The sequence below is a fragment of the Protopterus annectens genome, chromosome 9.part0, assembly GCF_019279795.1.
Source record: "Protopterus annectens isolate FY-2018-M chromosome 9.part0, PAN1.0, whole genome shotgun sequence".
Classification (NCBI taxonomy): Eukaryota; Metazoa; Chordata; order Ceratodontiformes; family Protopteridae; genus Protopterus; species Protopterus annectens.
The window spans coordinates 230,418,202-230,441,082 of record NC_056743.1 but is presented as its reverse complement, the minus strand read 5'-3'; the positions used below and the strand labels follow the sequence as shown (position 1 = coordinate 230,441,082).

The following is a 22,881-nucleotide window of genomic DNA, read 5'->3' as shown; positions in this document are numbered from 1 at the left end:
TGCAAGGAAGCTAAAGCTGCAGGTTCAAAAGAAGCCTGGGTCAATTTTTTCTAAAACAAAATTAAGATCCCAGAGAGGAGAACAGGCTTCCCGTGAGGTCTAATATGTAGGACGTCTTTAAGGAACTGCTTAGCTTCAAATCTGGAGGCTAAAGGAGGTGATAAAGGCAGACAGGCAGAAAAAGCTGACAGGTGGGCCTTAACAGAAGAATAAGCCAACCCAGAATTGCAAAGTTCACAAAGATGACAGAACCAAAGGAACATCCTCAGAAAGTAGATCCAGGTTACAAGAAAGACACCAAACAGAAAACCTCTTCCATTTGGATAAGTAGGATTTCCTAGTAGTGGGTTTCCTAACCTCCTGCAGGACCCTAAGCACATCCTCAGAAAAAAGGTGTCTATGTGGAATCAAAATCCTATCACTGACAGTGTCAGTTGAAGAGTCAACAGGTGGGGATGGATGAGAGATCCCTAGTCTTGTCTGAGTAGGTCCACCCTGCAAGGTGACGTGATGACTGCCCGTGGTTAAATGCAGAAGAAGAGGGAACTGAAGGTGTTTCAGCCAAAAGGGAGTCACTAACAAGACTTTGGGAGTATCCTGTTGTATTCTGAACAGGACATTTGGAATGGGGAGGTGGGGGGCATAAAGAAACATCCCCTTCCAAGAAAAAGAGAGGGCATCAATCTTCCAAACCAGAGGACCTGAGACTCTGGCACAAAACTGAGGAAATCGACTGTTCACAGGGGAGGCAAAACGATCCACTTAAGGAGTACCCCACTATTAGACAATGTCCAGAAACACATCCTTGTAAAGCATCCATTTGTGGGACTGAGTCATCGACCTGCTGAGAAAGTCTGCCACAATGTTTTGACCGGAAGGAATGTAAGCTGTCTGCACAGTCACTTGATACTGCATAGCTAATTCCCACACTAGCAGTGCCAACCTGCAAAGAAGATAAGTTCTATTTGTTGCACTGTTTGTAAACACCTTGAGAGGTCCTGGGGAGAAAAGAGGATGAGAGGCCTGAAGAGCCAGCAAAAGAGCTCTCATATCCTTCATGTTGATGTGGTCTTTTTGTCGGTGAGGTGACCAGATTCCCTGCACCTTTAGGAAGCCAAAAGCTGCTCCGCACCCCATATCTGAAGCATCTGTGAACAGCTCCTGAGAGGGAGTAGGTGGATGAAAAGGCTTGAGAATCAACTGCGGAATCCACCACTGAAGTTCCTGCGTGAGACATGGAAGAAGAGGAACTAAAAAATGTGAGGGGATGAGAATGCTGAAGACAAAATGACATTAAAAAAGTCATGCTGCTAAACTCTAGGAGTCTAAAAATGAAACTGCACTCATTACAAGCATTCTTAACCCTGAAAATGCTGACATATGTGCATTTACAGAAACCTGGTTCAAAGCTGCGGACAGCACCCCAGCCTTACCTGGTTATTCATCCCATGATACATTCAGACCACAAACTGTGGGCAATAAAGCCAGAGGAGGTGGACTTTCAACATATATATTAAAGAAATACACACCTCCAGGCTGGTCAAACAGTATGACGCACAGAAGACACTCCAGGTGCAGTTAACCACTGACAAGACCCCTATTCAAATCACAGCTAGCTACTGGCCCACAAAAATCTGACTCAAGATGTCATGTCCAAGCCGCCTATCTGGACCTCTTCGAATCTATCAAGATTCAACCATTTACCCTGATCCTGGGCGACTTTAACTACCCAAACATAGACTGGAAGAACTACTCATGCCAGAACACAAATGCCCAGAGATTCCACAATTTTGTCAAAGCAAACACCTTAGAACAGCTAGTCAATATCTCCACAAAAGGTGATAATATCTTGGACTTAGATTTAACCAACATGAGTAACCACTGCAGCATCCCTACAGTATCATCCTCCCTGGTAAGATCCAACAATAAAGCAGTCACGTTTGAAGTCACCATCTCCCCTGACCCCCCTCTAGCTAGGGTCAAACAAAAAAACTTCTCCAAAGCTGATTACAGGCTCCTGAGGGATGGTATAAACAGCTTCACAGCCCCCTGCCCCTCTGTAGGAACTGGCACCAATATCCAAAAGTACACCAAAGCACTATACAAGCATTTATATAGATACATGGAATGAGGAATACCATACAGGACTAAATCATCATCCACAAGGAAGAGTAAGCCTGTCTGGTGGACATCTGCATTAAATAAACTCTATAACAAAAGGAAAAAACATTGCTGTCCAGAGCCAAGAAGGAGCAGGTGCCCAATTGGAAGCAATCTCTCCTTAGCCTGAACAGGCAAATAAGAGCACTAGTGAAATCCTACAATGCAAACTTTGAGCCCAAATTGGCCACATCTGCTAGAGCCAATCATGAGGCCTTCTTCACATAAATCTGCAACCTCAAAGGAAGTACAAAGATCTGTTCAGAACTGGTGGTCAATGACATCACATACACAAATGCCGTACATATAGCAAACTTGCTGGCTGACAGATACCAGTGAAAACTTCACCCCTCTGTCCTCCTCATCAGGAAATCAGTACATCCCCAGTACCTGCTCCCTTCCCTTCATATATAGGGAACAGGTCATCACTACTCTCTCAAAGGCAAAAAATACAGCCTCCATGAGACCCAATTACATCCCAGGCTGCATCCTACATGAACTTGGGCAGGAACTTGCAGCACCATTAGGCAACCTATTCAATCATAACATGAGTACTGGCTTCATCCCAGCTGAGTGGAGGACAGCCACTGTCATCCCTTTGCACAAAGGTGGAGCATCCACCGATCCAGGAAATTATAGCCCCATCAGCCTAACTAGCCTGATCTGCAAGGGGATGGAACAGATTATCACAGACCTCATTAACAAGGACATTATCAACCACAAACACTTGATCCCACACAAACGGGCTTCATCAAGGGGAGGTCACACCTGTTAAATTTGGTCAACTTCTTTAAGACAGTCACCAAAGTCATGGATGAGGGAAAAATGGTGCACACCACCTACCTTGACCTGACCAAAGCCTACGACACTATTCCCCACTCGGGCATAACAGATAAACTCTCTCAACTGGACATCAATCCATGTTACCAGATCGGTAGCAAAGTGGCTCAGTGATAGAGCCCACCTAGCCAATATAGGGGAAGCCACCTCGAGCAGTAGACCTGTAACAAGCAGCGTACCGCAGGGTTTGGTCTTGGGGCCTCCACTATTTGGGATTTACTTTTCTGAGGTGCAGGCCAAAGCCAGTGGGCTATGGTTTACCAAGTTTGCAGATGACTGCAAGCTGGGCACTGTCATCAATTCCCCTAGTGATATGGACATCCTCCAACAGGTTTTCACCCAAACAAATGACTGGTGCCAGAAACATGGCCTCAAGCTGAATACCACAAAATGCATCATCTCCTTTGGGGATAGTGACGTCCTCACAAATTATCACATTAATAACAGCGTCCTAAGCATGCAATGATTCGTGAGGGATTTGGGCGCTCAGGTTAATAACCTGACTTTTGACCATCATGTTGCTTCCATTGTATGGAAAGCTTTCTACATGGCCCACCACATAAGTAAGGGTATCTCATCTAAGGACAAGGAGGTCATAACATCTCTGAAATCTTCCCTTATAAGGCCCATTATTGAGTACAATGCCCCTTTCAGCATGTACCTCGCAAAGCACATACAGCAGCTGGAGAAACCACAGAGGTTCCTCACTAGGATAATCCAGGGCCTCAAACATCTACCATACACAGATAGGTTAAAAGTCCTATCCCTCCAGTCAGTTTCATACAGACTCCTCAGAGGTGACCTCTGGTATACGAGATCTCGGACCCCGCCTTGTTGGGACTGATGCATATCCATAAGTCAAGCTCTGCATGAGCAGCCTCAACCCGGTCTGTGATATCAATAAGAATTGTTGGTGGGACAAATTTGTGCCCCACAGACTCCCCATCTGTGGAATAGACTCCCTCTCCACGTCAAGCAGAGTACCTCTTAACACCTTTTTAAGCGCAACCTGGATAACTGTACAGGAAACAGAAACTTCACCCCTGGGATTCCACCTGTGTCCCTGCTGGACAGGGGCACTGGGTGCTGACTTGTCTAAACTCTTGGCTAGGCTTATAAGGGCCTCAGGGCCAATAGCCTAGTAACTCCCTATGATCCTAAACCACTGAAATTTTCTTATTTGGTGTTTGCCAAAAGGGAGCATAGGAATGGTGGAAACCATGAATCCCAGAGTTCTCAGAAATTCCCTTGCTGTTACTAAGGTCAAAGGAAGAAGGGACTGAGAAAAGGAAATGAAAGTTTGGGCCTTGGGAGGTACCAGGGATGCCAGCATAGGAACAGTCAGGATCCTGCACCCCAGAAAGACATGATCCTGAGGAGGAGTCAGAAAGGACGTTTTGAAGTTTACAGTGAACCCCAGGATTTGTAGAAGAGAGACTGCAAAATGAAGATTTTGCAACAAAGTCTCTGGAGAGGATGCCTGAAACAGGAGGTCGTCCAAGTAGGGAAAGACTTGGATCTCCCTTAGCCTACAAAAACAATCACAGGAGCATGACATTTTGTGAATACTCTTGGAGCAGTAGAAAGGCCAAAGGGCAAAGCAGAGAACTGAAAATTCCAGGAAGCAACAGAGAAATTTCCTGAAAAGGGGATGAATTGTTATATGAAGATAAGCTTCCTTTAGGTCCAGAGACACCAGATAGGCTTGAGGAAGAAGAAGAGGGAACAAAGTCTGAAGGGACAACATTCAAAATGAAGGGACCTTCAGAAAAGTGTTTATATGAGACAGGTCCAGAATAGGTGTCTAAGTGACCTCTTTCCTGGGCACCAAAAACATTCTGGAAGAAAACCCCTTCTCCCTTTGGGAAACTGAAACTTCCTGAATACTTCCGAGTCAAGAGATCCCAAAGCACCCCTGGAAAGAAAGTTAACTGTTCCTGAGGGGGCCGAGGAATGTTCATACAAGGGGGAAGAGATTTCCAGGCCATGAAATACCCTAGGCGGATAAGGGACAGAACCCAGGAATCTTGAGTAATCTTTAAACAGGAAGAGAAAGGTAAAGATGAAGAGAAAGGGGAATAATGTGGCTGAGAAGAACAGAATAGTCAGACAGCACCTGGTTTGTCAGGAAAGGGAGACTTCTGTGGCACAGAAGTTTGGGTAGCTTTAGCAGGAGGAGCCCACTTCCCACCCTTAGGGGGAGATTGAGACTGCCTACAAACAAAGGCTGGCTTACTGGGGTAATTTTTCTGAAATTTAGGCACAGGAGAAACAAAAACATGTTTAAGTTCCTGCAAGGCCTTGCCCTTTTCCTGAATAGACAAATCAGCAGCAGCTTCGCCAAACAAGTGTTTGCTGTCCAGAGGAGCATCCATCACCTTGGCCTTAATATCATCAGGCAAAGGTTGAAGGCAAAGCCAGGAATGTCTCCTCATAACAGAATCAAAGGCAGCAGCCCTAGAAGAAGCATCTGCTGCATCATAACTACACTAAATGGAATGGCGAGCCACCTGGGATGAAGTCCCTAACAGAGAAAGAGCAGAAGTCTTCCCTTCAGATTCTGGTAGATCAGAAATTACCTGACATGCCTGGGAAAAAAAGAACCAAAATGTACCTGGACATATGGGTCTGATAACTGACAACTCTACAAGCTAAGGTAGCAGAAGTATAAACCTTTACCTAGACTTTCTGCAGTTCTACTATCTTTATCAGAAGGAAGTAATTTAGTAGAGGCAGCAACTGAGATGGTTTGTCAGATGCCACAGACACCATAGAAAGGTCAGCAGAAGGGCACCTATGTAGAAATTGACAGTCCTCAGGCACCTTATAAAACCTATTGGGTTGCTTCGGGGGCATGGGGAATGGGAATTAGGAGCCTTAGATGCAGTAGAAAAGACATCCAATCAAGCAACCAAAACACTAGAACAGCAGAAAGTCGAGGAGTGTCCATTTGCAGGAGCTTGTAATGACCTCCTGTACCTCAGAAACCTGGGGACAATCCCATTTAAAAAAACTCCATTTTGGAGACTGTGTCCACAAAAGAAATTTCCTCAAAGAGAGTGTCAGGAATAGTAGATTCCTCTTCCTCAGACATATGGTTTAAAGGAGAGGGAATCTGAGATTTATAAGCAAGAAATCCACCTCCTCCTCAGAGAAATCTTCTTCTCTGGGTCTTTTAAGGGGAGTGGAGGACCAAGGAGGGGTTGGAACAGAGACCCCATGAGTAGGTTTCAAAGGCATAAAAGCATTAAACAACTCCTGAGTGAAATTCTGCCATTCACTCTGCAGGTCCTTAGGAGCTGAAGAAATAAGCTTAGTCTTTTGCTTTTTCTTCAATGGGACATCCACCTTAATAAAACTTATAAGGCTCTGAACCTGGATGACATTCAATAAAGGTATCTGGAACTTTCTCCCTGACCATAATTTCTGGAACACCCCTAGGCCTCTTGGAAATAATCAGATGCGGTTCCCCCTGAATGCCCAAAGTAGACATCTGCAAGGCCTCCAAGGATGTACAAGAGGTTGGATCTAAGCCGGACTCCAAGATGGTCACAGCAGACACATCTAACAGCAGAACTGGGTGATCCTCTGGGCTTTCACTTGCCTCAGGAGAGAAATCTGGTGGAGGTTACACAGCAGAAGAATCAGACCTAGACTTCTTGGCTTTCTTCTTCAAGGATGGCTGTCCCTTGAAGTGGCAAGTTCCTTCCATTATGCCTTCAGCTAAAAGCTAAGACAATGACTCTCTAGATACAAGGCCAAAGAATAAATCAGACTATGGAGTGTCTTAGGAACAAAGGTCTGACAAATTAAACAGGACGTATGGTCATGGGAAGAGTCAAGACAAAATAACTGCTTATGATGGTCTTTATGGGGAATCTGTCTCCCACATTAGCATTTTCCCTTCTTGGATGACATGAAAAACTGTACAATACAATACAAAAAGATAAGATCAAAAAACCCTAACGAGACACTTACCTAAATGGTTTGATGAGTCAGCAATGGAATGGGCATTCAGACCGACAATCAAGAGATGGCATTCGGACTGCCAGCAAAAAAAGATCTGAGGATGGCACGTCCAGACGTCATCTTTTTGCCATACGCTACACACAAGGAGTATAGCTGTGATGTACGGCGTACATAAAAGCAACCTAAAAAAAAAACTCTCCAGCTGACACAAACATCCTTCCAAAAGGTCTCACAGAGACAGATAACTGGTGCCAGTGCCATGGTTTAAAGTTAAATGCCAAAAAATGTATAGTCATACCCTTTGGCAAAAACAATGTGCCCACAAATTACCACATAGGCGGAAACCCATTAAGTACAGAGAAAGTTATTAGGGACCTGGGGACCCAAGTTGATAGCCATCTCTCCTTTGAAAACCACATTACCAAAGTGGTTAGAAAGACCTTCTACATAGCCCACCTCATCACGAAGGGTTTCATATCTAGATCAAGAGAGGTAATTGTGCCCCTTTATTCATCCCTCATCAGGCCCATCATAGAATACAATGCCCCTTTTGGGATGTACCTTACCCGACACCTGCAGCAATTAGAAAGACCCCAAAAGTATCTCACCAAGAGGATCAAGGGTCTCAAACAGATGCCATATGCTGCTCGGTTAAAAAAACTCCAGCTCTACTCAGTTGCATACCGCCTACTTCGAGGCGATCTATGCCTGACATACAAAGCTATGTCAAATCCAGAATTAATGGATATGCTCCACCTCAGTAAATCTAAATCCCATAGAGCCACACGCTCGAGGGACTTGAACCGCAACACAGAAATAAACAGAACTTGCTGGAGGGACAGGTTCATAACCCAGAGGCTCCCTTCGCTCTGGAATAGAATTCCAGTTCATGTGAGGCAGAGCACCTCACTGAATCTCTTCAAGAAGAATCTCGATAGGTGGATGGGGGATCGTAGGTCTGTCCCAGGGATTACTCCCATGTCACTATTAGAGGCACAGTGAACTAAACCTTAAAAAGGGCACAGTATACTCAAATCAAGGGGTGGCGTAAGCCATACAGAATCGGGCTAGGCTTATAATTGTCCCAGGGCAAATAGCCTAGTATGAACCTATGAACCTAAAAGCTTTGGTATACTCACCGGACATCAGGCTGCCCTTAACAGATGATCCTGATGGAGAGATGAAAAGTCAGCAAGCAAAGGAGAGTAGAAATGCTGAAACTGAATTCATACTCAAGTCTTGGGGAGTACCTTCGCGAGGTGGACTGTGTATTTCACAAAATCTCACCAAGGCGACACTGATATACAGACTGTATTTATATAGCATATGTCATGGACAGAAGTAAATCAAAAATCAAAAAAAAAATAGGTGGATGCACAAGACCCAGGATAAAAAATGTGCCCAATCCTGGTAGGCACACTGGTGCCAGGACTGGAAAAAATGACAGTGTAGAATCCTCAAAATACAGAAAGATTCCTACAATGGGGCCAGGTCAGGCTCAGGTTGAGGATGACCCCCCCCCCCCATTGTAGAAGGAAGTAGCAGTTCACAAAAACGGCAAAAATTGATTGGCTAAAGAAGAGCCATAAAGACGACAAGAGTGGACTATTGAGGATAAGAAAGAAATTATGTATCGCTACTATTATGTAAAAATCCCAGAATTTCCAGACACAAGACAGACAAAATGACTAACAGAGAAATTAGAGGAAAGAAAAATACTTCCGCAGGAAAAACTGTCAGAAGCTTCAAATAAAATTTTGCTTTCATTAATACAACAGATTTTTGAAAAACAGTATATATAGGTAAATAAATTTTGATCTGTTTGGAAAAAGAAGCATCTGAGGATGTGAGGAAATATAAACAACAAAACCTAGAGATATTTGAAAAATATAAAAAAGAAATATGGACATGTGAAAGAAAAAGAGATTTGATATGGTGCAATATTTATGCAAAGGAGAAAGCCAACTTAACTAATATAGAGGAGGTAGTCTCAAACATATTCAAAGAGAAATAGGGCCAGATATGGAAAATTTCACAATAAAAAGATTAACAGCTCAAAGATGTAATGTAGAAAAGATGATTAGTAAAAGCAGAAGTTAAAGAAATAGAAGTTGAAGTTATGGAGTGAGTGCCTGCGAAGTGAAGGATTTAATGTAGAAGGTCTAACACAAACTACATCACAGCATGATGGAGTGCATCCCCAGAATAAGGAAAAGCAAGAAGATCAGGAGACATGTGAAGAAGAAATATGGACAGGGGAAAGGAAAAGAGATTTAATATGGTGTAATATTTATACAAAGGAGAAACCAAAACTAACCAATGCAAAAAGAGCAGCAACAAATATATTTGAAGAAAAATATAGGGAAAGGAATCCGGATATGGAAAACTTCACAATACAAAAAAGAAGACTAAGAGGAAAAGTAGAAAGAAAGATTAGTAATGGAGAAGTCAAAAAAATAGAAACTGAGGTTATGGAACAGCTGCAAAGAGAAGGATTCAGTGTAGTAAATCGAATACAGAAAGTACCACAACAGGATAAAGCAATGGATATCCAAATTAAGGGAAAACCAGTGGAAAAGGAAGAAACTGGTCAGGTGCCATATCAAGATATTTTGCAACCTTCAGTATAAATGTTCATTTGAAGCTAGGCAGCAAGGAAAGGAACAGGAAACTGTGGAAACTCTGATGCAGTCAATGTTGAGGAGTGAAAGGCCAGTGAGTTCCCATATGACAGAACAGATGACACAGAATGCAATTGAAGAGAATGTGCCACTGGAAGATGCTATAGAACTTTCTATAGAATGCCCACAGGAAATGGAAAACAAGGGATGTGCCCTAGGTATGGGAGAAAATGAGTTAAGAGAAGAGTTGCTTGATTTAATAGACAAAGACAGATATATCAAGATCAATGAGAAAAACAGACTGAAGAAGGTTAATAAAACCCCAAATGTCAGAAGCTTGATGAAACAAACGAACACAGTAATTAGGACTGTCCATAGAGATACATGCGATATAACAGAAGTAAACAGAATATATTACTGTGCTGCTAAATTAATAACTGATAAAGTTCTACCACAGGAACACAGGGTAGCAAGGGAAAAGAAGGGGCAAAAGTGAATACCATCATGGAAATATTGAATAGAGAAAACTATAAAGCAGCTAAGACAAGAAGTGTCATTGTTAGAAGACTATAGAAGAGGGAATAGATCAACAAAAATACTAAGATAGATAGATGTGATAAAAGAAATGTGCAGTATTACAACAGACCAGGATCTATTATGCACCATTGGAGATAAACTAAACATTTTAAAACAGGTAGAAAGACTTAGAAGATGCAAAGATAAATATAACAGAAAAGCACAAAATAAGCAATTTATTGATGACCCAAAAATGTTTTAGAGAATTGGGAAATATAGAGTAAAAGGAATTGAAAGACCACCAAAAAAAGAGGAAGTAGATACATTTTGGAGAAGCATCTAGGAAGATCCTGTGGAACATAACAAAGATGCTAAATGGACAAAAGTAGTAAAAGAAAGAATAAGAATTTTAAAGGTACAGGATATGAAATGGGATGAAATAACAGCCAGCAAAATCTAAACAAACCCTCTAACTGGAAAACCCCAGGCCCAGATGCAGTATCTAACTTTTGGCTTAAAGTATTAACTTCTTTGCACGAGGATTTAGCCATGAGTAAGAACTATTTATATGCGCACCCCGAATACACACCACACTGGCTATCAGCTAAACAATGCTCTTACTTAAGAGTGAACCTGCAAGCTACCCTAGAAATTATAGACCAATAACTTGTCTTCCAATGACGTATAAACTATACACGGGAACTGACGCCGACAGAGTTTATAGCCATTTAGAAGAAAACTCAATTATGGCAGTAGAACAAAAGGGCAATAAAAAGGGCATATGGAACAAAGGATCATTTGTTGTTAAACAAAGTTATAGTGGAGAACTGAAGGGGAAGAATCTAAGTATAGCATGGACTGACTAGAAAAAAGCATTTGATAGTATCCCACATTCATGGATAAAAGAGTGCTTAAAAAGGTACAAGATACACCCTACACTGATTGACTACATTACAGAAACCATGAAACAGTGGCAGACCACTTTGCAATTAAGCCATGATAAAGGACAGATTATTATCCCAAGAATAAAAATTCAAAGGGGCATATTCCAGGGTGACTCTGTCACTGTTGCTATTCTGCTTTGCCACTAATCCATTAAGCTGTTTACTTAACAGCTTAGGCCATGGCTAAAATTTGGCTCCTAGAAAACAAAGTCTAATGACTTATCTTCTCTTTGTTGATGATTTACAACTGTATAGCTCATCAGATGAGGAACTGAAAGCACAGCTGCAGGTTGTCAAAACGTTTTCAGATGATACTGGAATGTCATTTGGTCTTGATAAATGTGCAAAAGCAACCTTTAAAAAAGGAAAACTGCAACACCAGGAAAACATGAGTTTGGGACAAGAAAGTGATATAAAAGAACTTAAGCAAGAGCGAGTGTATAAATACTTGGGAATTGATGAAGGATCAGCAATAAAAAATGAACAAATGCGAATAAAGCTTAGTAAGGAGTAGTTTAGAAGACTTAAATTAATCCTGAAAACAGCATTGACATCTAGGAACAAGATCCAAGCCATAAATCAATTTGCTCTTCCTGTCCTAAGTTATAGTTTTGGAGTGACTAACTGGCCCCCAAAAAGTGTTGGATAGATTGGATATTAAAACAAGAAGGATGCTTCATGCTCACCAAATGATTTATAAAAATCAGTGTATACCAAGATTATACATTCCCCGTTCCAAAGGAGGGATGGGCCTGCTTGAAATTGATTACATGTTTAGATCTGCAATCGTGGGACTCCACACATATCTACTGACCTCACAAGATCCAAATGTAATGAAAGTTATGAAACATGAGGAGAATAAATCTATGATGATGTCTCTGCTTAATTTAGCAGAAGCATATTGATGTCAAGCAGGAATGGAAATCAAACCACAACTAGATAAAAAATAGGCAGCAACTGAATGTGCTAAAAAAAAAAAAAGAAAAGAAAGAATGTAAGGTGAAGGACCAGATGAGAAGGCAAGCAATGTGGAAAAAACATAAATATGGTTGCAAGTATAGAAAACTTCTGGAAAAGCCTCATGTTGATCAAGAATGAACGCAGGAATGGTTAAGGAGAGGTGAATTTACATCAAGAAATGAAAGGTTAATATTGGCAGCCCAAGACAGTGGGCTACGTACATAATGGTTTACAAAGTCCATTGAACATGTGGGAGAAACAGACATATGTAGGTTTTGTAAAACCGAATTGGAAATAGTCACACACCTTGTTGCTGGTTGCGACGCACTAATGGCAGAGGGACTGTATACCGAAAGACATAATAATGTGGTGAGACTGTTACACTGGAGATTGTGCAAACATTATGGTATCGAAGTGGCTGAAAAACACTGGAAACATGAGCCACAAAGAATCATAGAAAATGATGAAGTTTATATAAAGTGGGATCACCCAATACCAACTGTTCAAAAGACAGATGCTAGAAAACTGGATATAGTGGTCCAAGAAAAGAAGACAAAAGTAGCACTGATCATTGAAATCACCACACCTAGTGACTACAGTGTCTTGCGTACGAGAGAGAAACAAAGTCATAAAATACCTTTATCTGCAGGCAGAAACGAGAGCCATGTGGAAGAAAGATGCCCAGACAGTTCCAATAGTAGTAGGAGCAACTGGTCTTATAAAAAAGAATTTACAATTGTATTTAGATATGTTACCAATTCATGTAACACCATACAAATTGCAGGAGGAGTCATTAATGAGCAAGTTGTGCGTGCTGCGGACAGCACTACTGGCTAACATCAAAGATTGAAACAATACTAATTTCATGAACTTTAATCGTACTTTGACTTAGGAATGGGGTCCATTCCCATCATGGTATTAGAAATCCAGAAGATTTGGAGAAATTAAAAAAAGAGAATTCCTATTGTAATGAATACTACAACAGTGAAATGGAAAGACATCAACCAAAATTACATTGAGCCATGTGAGAGTCCACCTTAGGAACCAAACACACTGTCTGCATGAGGGCTCCTTCAGCCTTGACTCAAGGAGGTTCATAGGTGTTTTCAATGCCTGATTATCAAGAGAGAACTAGAATTTGGACAAGTAGGATAACAAACTAAGGGTGCCAAGCCCTCAGTGAAAAAAAAAATATTCCTTCACCATATTTGGATGTTTGTCTGGCAGCAGTTCAGCAAAATGTTGCGGTCTCTGGGTTCTACTCTGGATTGATGGGGGGGGGGGGGTCACAAAGGTGTCATCAGTTCAATCATACCTGGAAAAGGAGTTTTCTCCTTTCAGCACTGGATTTCTAAAAACAATCTGCATTTGTGTAAGTTACTTACTTCTCTAGATACATCAGCAAACATTCTTTGAAGGAAGAAACTGCATCTGGAGACCACTCTACATTATTTGCTCTCTTGCATCTTCTGGAAAGGAAAGGAAAAGTGAACTCAGTGTGTCCATGCTCATCTCAGAGACAATGGCCTCTTGGTCTTTGGGCTCCTTATACAAAGCTGAGATTGTGGGAAATTCACTCAGACAACTAGCTCCCGGTGTGGTCTCACAAAGGGCAAGGATGCATTAATTATGTGCTAATGACAGCTCAAAAAGGAAGTAGCACATGAAAATATACTTACAAAGCTGTTGCATGAGGCAGAAAGGCCTATTTCTGGTCTGGCTCTGGCAGCAGACCATATTCCTTAAAGTTTTGGTCTTGTATACAATAGCCATGCACTTAAACATCTGAATAATATCTAGGTTTGGTCCATAATCCCTGGCATAGAATAATCTGGAAGCCCATATCAGCCTAATCCAACAAACTCTCAGTTTTCAAGTGCCCTCGAGCCAAAAATTACTGCCTTGGATTAGGCAGGATGACCTCCAGCTCTGACCAATCAACTGTGGGCTGTAGCACTTATACCCTGAAACATACTATCTAAGGGGGAGATCCAGTGGTACACCTCCATCTGGGGTACTCATCACTTACTAAGGTGGAAAAATGCTTGCAAAAGATAAGCTCAACACATATTGTATCCAGAAAGTGTCATATGAAATGATTTAATTCCAGGAGGACTAATGTCTAGCACCTACACAATGAACTTCTGTCCATGTCATGTTTCTTTAGCCGAGACTTGTGGCTACATATACACAGGACTCTCTCACCAACTCAAGATAGAAGAATTTTCAATCACAGCTACTTCCTCGATAGCAACCTGGACCCAAAATTTCTCTGTGCGACATATGCAGGTGGCAGTATTGAACTACTATCATTTTTGGCACCCTGACTCGTGTGTGTTCATCCTCAAGACAGTAAACGTGATGCCACTGCAGGACTTGGCAATGGATTCATCAGCCATTGAGACAATTACAGAGCTGAATCTAGGCCTCAAACACAGAAATTTTTCACAAATGTGTATCAGGACTGAAATCAGACCGGTTTGGGTGACAAAACAAAACTGGAGCACTCCGGGGCAGTGAAAGTTTGTGTGGACTACTTATGACAGCACTGATAGTGCATACTCACAGCAAAAGACCCTTCTGGAAGAATGCCAGGTTATGAATTGTAAAGGGGATAAAAATAAATCGAAGGAGGATCCATGACTGAAGAACTGACAAAAATATATTACGCAGTGATGACAGTCATGGTTAGTAGACCTGGCTATATGAACTCCACAATGAGCTACTTACTGTGAAGACAAAACCATAAATCTAAGGTACGCAAAGCCAGAATTTAAGCAGTTAAACATAAGTTCTGGATAATAAACATGGTGAGTAGCACTGTCACCCCACAGCAACAGGACCTTTGGTTCTCTTCTTTGCTGGCATGTCTACAGAGCAGATTCTGCATGTCCTATCTGTGTTCATATGGGTTTTTTTCAGGTTCTCCATTTTCCATTCACACTCAAAAAAATGTGTGATAGGAGTACTAGCATTTTAAGGTGCGTGTGTGTGTGTGTGTGTGTGTGTGTGTGTGTGTGTGTGTGTGTGTGTGTGTGTGTGTGTGTGTCTGTGGAGGGAGGGGAAGTGGGACATGTGTGATGCAGAAGAAAAGTCTGGCAATCTGTGCCCATTCCCTACATACCTAGTAAACTTTATGAATGGCAACAGCTGTTTCTGGGGTCATTGCAGGAGTCAAGACATGCTTGACTCCACAGCACTGGATGGATACACCCATTCCTTTACTCTCCAATAGCCTTTTTATTGCTATATCCTTTTCAGAGTTGTGGAGTAGCTACAGGCTGTCCTGGTACTCAGTGAGCATAAAAACTGAATACAACCATTGCTGGTCTTCTAGACAGAGTTAGTCACTTAAGTAATTTCAATATTAAACAAAAGGATAATGCTAGGACTGTGGCATGTTGTATACATACATTTCCTTGATGCACTAGTGTTATCTATCTGGACTGAAAAGTAACAGTTAATTAAATTCTTTGATAAAAAAAAAACTGAATAATTATTTATACTTGCCTGCCTCTGATGTTCCAGATCAGCTTTATTACCAACAAGGACCATTGGGAATTCATCTCGATCTTTTACTCGTAGAATCTGTCTCTGGAATTTGTATATTTCTTCAAAGCTATAAAATGAAATATACAAAACAAATATTTTCCTTTCAAATTAAATTTAGTGAAACTCCTAAAATGAATTCCAAAGGTAGCATCAAATTCTAAGAGTTTTATCTCTCTATACCCTCATAATTGTCATATTTTTTCATTGTTTTTGTTTCCTTTAATAAGCGGTAAGATGATGCATCAGGAAGTTACAGAACTAAGTACCCTGGACCAAAAGCCAGTGGCAGAGGTCAATATACATATAAGCTTTGTGCCATTACAACTTGGGACTCAGCTGACAATTTTACAGCTTCATCCTAACATTTTACAAGTAAAATTAAATTAGTTCTAGTTCACAGAGGGATGAAGTACTGGCTATGACCCAGATGACACAGGTTCGATAAGCAACCCAGGCACTGAAAAGGCCAATCAGGGAAAGTGGGAGTAAGAAGCTGATACTTTTTTTTTTTGGTTCTTTACTTGAGCTAAGGGGGTGCGGCACCAGTTCATGGGACCATCAGAAGGCACTGGTTAAGCTAGCTATGCTTCTACCTAAAATAATAAGCCAAAAAGGACTTATGAAAGACAACTTGCAGGATGCTTCAGGCAGTACCCAATCCACACAAACAACCCCCCCCCCAAGATCAAGTGAAGAGCAACAAAAAAAGTACAGTTGTGTAAAATCTTACCATAACAGTAGATGTCTTTCTTTTCACTGTTGCAGTATTCTTCACTAAGGGGCTCCCCCTGCTGAGGGTAGCCTGACATCCAGCCAGCATACCAAAGCTTTAGGTTGTTGTAGGGATGTCATATATCACAAACATGCTCCCTGCTCATGGCGTAGGGCATAAAGTTGATGCACGGACATACATACCTCAGAACTGAAGAGTCCCAGGAGGAACAACAGTCCAAGAAAGAAAGGAGGAGCATGTGTATCCAGAAAAAAAAAAGAGAATAGGAGGAGGAGGGAGGGAGCAAATACTCCAACAGTGAAGAGAAGGACATCTAATGTTATGGTAAGACTTTACACAACTGTACTATGTTCTTTCAGTGAGAGTACAAAAGCTCAAGGAGGAAAGTTGGGTGGAGGAAGGCCCAGCAGAACCATTCAGAAAAACATGCAGGATAGCCTAGGCAAAGCCAGCTCTTGCTCTGTAAATATCAAATTTATAATGCTTAGTAAAGGTATGGACACAGGACCAAGTAGCTGCCTCAAGGATGGAACTGGTATCTAAACCCTTGCAAAAAGCAACAGAGGAAGCCACAGCCTAGTAAAATAAGCCTTTACAGAGGCAGAAAGTCTTTTTTTTTTTACATGAAATGAACAAAAGGAAATTGGCTCAAACATCCAAGAGGAAATGGTTTGTTTAGAAACAGCTAAACAAAAACATCCAGGAAGAAAAGAAATACAAAGTTGCACAGACTTGCAAATGGCCTTATTCTTATCCAAATAATACTTGAGCTGTCTATGTAAATCCAAAGTGTGAAGAGCCTTCTCAATGGCAGACTGCGGACAAAAGAAAAAATTAGTCAAATGAATAGATTAAGTGACAACTCATTAACCACCTTCGGATTAAAAGAAAGATTAGTATGAAGAGATACCCTGTCCCTACAAAAAAACATAAAGGAGGAACAGCTATAAGGGCCAGAAGCTCATACACCCATCCAGCTGAAGTAATGGCCAAAAGAAGGAAAAGGACAGTTTTCCAAGAACAATGTTTCAAGGAAGCAGAAGCTGCAGGCTCAAAAGAGGCCCGAGTCAATTTCTCAGGAACAAAATTAAGATCCCATGAAGGAGAAACAGGCTTCCTGGGAGGTCTAACATGAAGGACACCTTTAAGCGATTACTTGATTTCTAACCTAGAGGTCAAAGGCAGATGAGAAGAAACAGCTGAAACATGAGCTTTAACTGAAGAGTAAGCCAACCCAGCATGAAGCAATTCACAAAAAACAAAGGACCAGAGGAACCTCCACAGAAATTGGATCCTAGTTACAATCAAGGCACCAGACAGAAAATCTCTTCCATATAGAAAAATAAGATTTTCTGGTAGTGGGTTTATGGTCTCCTGCAGAACCCGGAGCACATCCTCAGAAAAAAGGTGCTTAAAAGGGATTAAAACCCTATCACCTATAGTATCAGTTGAAGAGTGGACAAGTGAGGATGAATGAGAAAGCCCTTTTCTTCTGTAAGTCCACCCTATAAGGCAATTTGTGGTAATTACCCTTAGCTAGGTGCAAAAGAGGAGGGAACCAATGCTGTTTTGGCCAAAAGGGAGTTCCCAGCAAGATTATGGGAGAGTCCTGTCCTATCTTGAACAGGACCCTCACTATGAGAGGGAGGGGAGGGCAGCGCAGTGGTGCAGCAGTTAATATTGTCGCCTCTCCAGTTCGATTCTCGGTTGGGGTACCTTCTGTGTGGAGTCTGCACATCCTTCCTGTGTTTGCATGGGTTTCCTCCAGGTGCACCGGTTTCCTCCCACATTCCAAAGACATGCATCTGTAGCATTTCTCCCTGGGCCTCAGCTAAAAACAGGCTCTGTCCTAGCCAGACCTTCCTGGTCAACAAAAAAAAGTTATGTACTTACCATAACGTTCCATGTGAGTTGTTCATCTCGCCTTCATTCTTTACTGATGGGTTCGGAGCCAATCCCTCAGCTCTGAGTCGGGACCTACTGCAAAGCTCGAGGATTTCAAGTAGCTCAAGGCCAAGTCCCTATCCTATGATGCACCTGGAGTTTCCTCAGATCTTGCTTACTGCGTATAATAATACCATATGTCATTCGATAACTCCATAAGAGAGAGTAGAAGGGCTGAGTGACCAGGAAGGACCTAGCATCTAGGTCTGCTGAAAGCCCAGAAGGGGGTAGGAGGGAGGGACCTAAGAATGAAGGCGAGATGAACAACTCACATGGAACATTATGGTAAGTACATAACTTCTTTATGTGAAGTTGTTCTACCTCGCCGTTCGTTCTTTACTGATGGGTAGCGTCCCAAGCACCATCAACCTCACGTGGCTCATGGGAGTATATTTCTCAGGACTGTGGATCCAATGGAGGCCCTGTCAACTTTGTAATGAGTGATAAAGGTATGAGGTTTTGATCAAGTGGCTGCTGTGCAAATGTTATCAATAGGAAGTCTGGCAGAAAAAGCAGATTATGTAGAAACTGCTCTGGGTTGAGTGAGCTTTAATCTTATGCAAGGGCATATTGGCAGCTGAATAAGCAAAGGTGATACAATCAGATAACCATTTAGACAGAGTTATTTTAGCCACTGGCATACCCTTCCTGGAATCTGAAAATGAAACAAAAAGCTGGTCTCATTTCCTGAAATCTTTTGTTCTATCCAAATAAAATCTGAGCTGTCTGTGAACGTCAAGTCTGTGCAGCATGTACTCTAAATTGTTGGAATGGCTGGGGAAGAAAACTGGCAAATCAATAATTTGGTTGAGATTAGTTTCAGTGCAAACTTTAGGCAGGAAAGAGGGGTTTGTTTGAAGTGAGACTCTGTCAGCATGGAAAATTAAATAAGGTGGCTTGATGGATAAGGCCTGAAGCTCCGACACTCTGCGGGCAGAAGTAATAGCCACTAAAAAGATGTTTTTTCCATGACAAAAATTTGAGGTCACATGAGGAAGCTGGTTCAAATGGTGGAAGAATTATGTGGGAAAGCATAAAATTTAGATTCCATGGAGAATAAGGAGATTTCACAGGTGGTCCTAACATGAAAGATCCCTTTCAGAAAGGCTTTGGATAATTTGTGCAACATATTATTCAATCCTTCAAATCCCAGATGAAAGTTAGAAATGGCAGCAAGTTGAACATGGACTGTAGCTGATGCAGCTCATTTATTGAATAGCATGCTGAAGAATTCTAGAATAGAGGCCATAGGGGCTTGGTAAGGATCAATGTTGTTTTTAGAGGCCCATATAGAAAAATTTTTCCATTTGCTGAAGTACAGCTTTCTCACAGAGGATTTATGAGAGGACAGGAGAATTTGCTTTGTCTCATTGGAAAGATTATGGAACCTGGCTATGATGGGAATTGGAGCAGCCAAGCTGTCAGTTTTAGGGACTGCAGAGAGGGATGAAGTTGCCCCGATGAGCGCATCAGAAGGTCTGGAACTGGGTCCAGAATCCAGGGATCCTCCAAAAGATGAAGTCAAAGGAAGGGGAACCAAATCTGATGAGGCCAATAGGGAGCTATTAGAATGATGGCCGTTCCCAGGGCTTTGGCTTTCTGTAATATCTTGAGTATCAACGGGATTTGTGGGAATGCATAGAGGAGACCCGGGGGCCAATCGTGAATGTGTGTCCCTTGGGGCTTCTCCCAGAGGGGGAATCCGGGCGAAGTAACTTCTGCATTTGGTGTTCATGTGACTGGCAAAAAGGTTGCAACAAGGCTGGCCCCACTTGCGGAATACCCTGTCCATTTCTGTCTTGATGGACCACTCGTGGAGCAACAAAATTACTCTGCTCAGCTTGTCTGCTATCACGCTGGATTTCCCTGGATGTACTTTAACAAAAAGAGCTGGGTGGAAATAGCCCACTGCCATACTCTGAGGGCCTCATGACAAAGTGGGTATGATCTGGTTACTCCTGGTTTGTTCAAATACCAGACCACTGACATGTTGTCCATCTGAATCACAATCATACCCAGAGGAAGACAGCCCTGGAAGTACAGCAATGCCAAAAGTACTGCTCTCATCTCTAGGACATTGATATGCAGATGTGTCTCTTAATCAGTCCTTGTGCCTTGGGCTGTCTTTCCTTGAAAATGCCCCCCCCCACCCTATTAGGGAAGCATCCGTGGTCACTGTGGCCGCTGGAGGGGGTAGCACAAATGGTCGTCCTATCGTAACATGAAGTTAGGTCAACCACCACTGAAGATCCTTTTTGCAGGAATTTGTGATCATTACCATGTGAGATATGGGGAGCTATTGGTAAGACCATTGAGTGAACAACAGCCATTGTAGTATCCGCATGTGTACACGACCCACTGGTATGGCTAGAATTGCTGCTGCCATCATACCCAACAATTTCAGAACTTCTGATGCTGGTGCTTTGTTTTTGGATATTAGAATGCGGACATGCTGATGGAGAAGTACAACACTTTCTACTGGAAGTCTTAGGGTGGTGGTGATGGTGTCCAGTTCTGCTCTGATAAAGACGATACGCTGCAATGGTGACAAGGCACATTTTTCTGAGTTTATTGGAATGCCCAGTTGATTGCAGAGTGACAGAGTGGACTACCTGGCCTGAATGAGTTGATGCCTGGTGGTGGCAGTAAGGAGTCAATCGTCTAGGTACAGAAACACCTGGAGTCCTAAATGTCTCAGGTGAGCCGTGACCACTGCCATGGATTTGGTGAACACTCTGGGGGCTGTACTGAGACCAAAGGGCAGGGCTCAAAACTTGTAATGATTGGCTCCCAGCTGAAAGTGCAGATGATCCCTGGATGGCCTGGCCATTTTTATGTAGTAGTATGCATCCTGGAGATCTATGGAGCACATCCAATTGTCTTTCCCTAAGAAGGGAAGTATTGACTGAAGTGTGACCATCCGAAACTTCACTTTCTTTACAGAATTTGTTTAGTCTGCTGAGGTCCAATATAGGTCTCCAGTCCCCTGTCTTTTTTGGAACTAAAAAGAATATTGAGTAAGTTCCGGATCCTGTCTGGTCTGATAGGAGTGGTTGGATGACTCTTTTTCTTAGCAACATCTGGACCTCTACTGTGGTTGTTCCCTGTAACTAGGTGGAAAGTCCAGGATTTTCCTTGTCAGTGGAGGGGGTGTGGTGAATGGGATGAAGTATCTTCTGGAAATTATACTTTGTACCCAGTTGTCATTTGTTATTTTGAGCCAAGCATCTAGGTACAAAGATAAGTGACCTCCAACTGCCTTCAGAGCAGGACAGTCAGGCCTCCTTTCAGGAGTGCTGGTAGGGCTTCCCAAAGAAGTGATCTCTGTTGCCCTGGTACCTTTGTACCCAGTTGTCATTTGTTATTTTGAGCCAGGCAGCTGGGTACAAAGATAAACAACCACCGACTGCCTCTACAGCAGGACAGTTGGGCCTCCGTTCAGGAGCGCTGGTAGGGCTTTCCAAAGAAGTGATCTCTGTCACCCTGGTACCTTTGTACCCAGATGTCATTTGTTATTTTGAGCCAGGTGGCTGGGTACAAAGAAAAGCGACCACCGACTGCCTCCAGAGCAGGACAGTTGGGCCTCCTTTCAGAAGTGCTGGTAGGGCTTCCCAAAGAAGTGATCCTAGTATTGTGGACCCCCTCTGCCACAAGGGCGGCATCTTCTATTATTGCCCCCTCCTCTGCCCCTGGAGGGGGGGGGTTCACCATGTGTGTCCTGAAAGGCTCCTTGGGCTTTTCGGAACCACATTTTCCCTCCCCTTTGACCCTTGGGGTAGGGCCTGGTAGGGGTGGAAAAACGGACCCCGATGGCAGATAGAGTCTTTCCGTCCTGCTCACACCTGGTTAGTTTCCTTGACTTTGGGCCCGAAAAGGGACAAGCCATCAAACGGGTTATTCACAAAGGATGACTTGAAGGGCTCCATGAAGGAACACAAGTGCATGCAGGAGTATCTCCTAAGAGCAACACCTGTACCCGCTGCCCTACTCATTCCATCAGCTGCATATGAAATGAGGCGCATGGACAAGTTCACTATGGAACTGAGGGTAGCAAGCTGGCAGCAACTTTGTCTGTAGCTACTGCAGCTACTGTACCCTGAAGAGCATCTCCCAGCTCATGAAGGAGATCTCTTTGTAGTCCCGTAAAATGGGTTAAATAGTTAAGCAAACGAATTGCAGAAGTCGCTAAACTAAACATGCACTTCCCATTATCTATCCATGATCCTGGAGTCTCTGTTAGGAGGATGGATAGATAGACGAGGAAGTTTCAGACATTTCCTTTTTGGTGGTTGCTGCCACCAAATGGCATTAACTGATACATCTTTGGTCAAGAAGGATTTATCTAGGGGGGGGGGGCGGATATGAACTTATTAGGCCTGCTAGGGACAGGCTCCATTGTATCCAGAGACTCCCACGCCCTTCGTGAGACCAGCTGCATAAGCTCATAGAAGGGCAGAGACACCCAAGAGGTGAAGGGCTGAGACCCAAAAGCTTTCAGAAGGACTGACTCATCCTCAGTAGGGTTGGTGGACTGCCAGTCACCCCTCTGCCTAAGGATTTCCAGTATCTCACCAAATGAGATATCCTCAGAGGGGGTACCGTGAGGACCCTTCTGATTCATCCAAGTCAGTGTCAGATGTTA

General features: G+C 42.7%; 1 protein-coding gene across 1 annotated transcript in view; it reads right to left on the bottom strand.

The window, feature by feature from the left end:
- The window catches only part of RRAS2 (RAS related 2), a gene marked incomplete in the record, with an annotated part of 709,318 nt that overhangs the window by 170,322 nt on the left and 516,115 nt on the right, over nt 1-22,881 (bottom strand). The window contains 1 exon segment of the mRNA XM_044082797.1: nt 15,521-15,629. Within this exon segment, the coding sequence (XP_043938732.1) occupies nt 15,521-15,629 (109 nt within the window).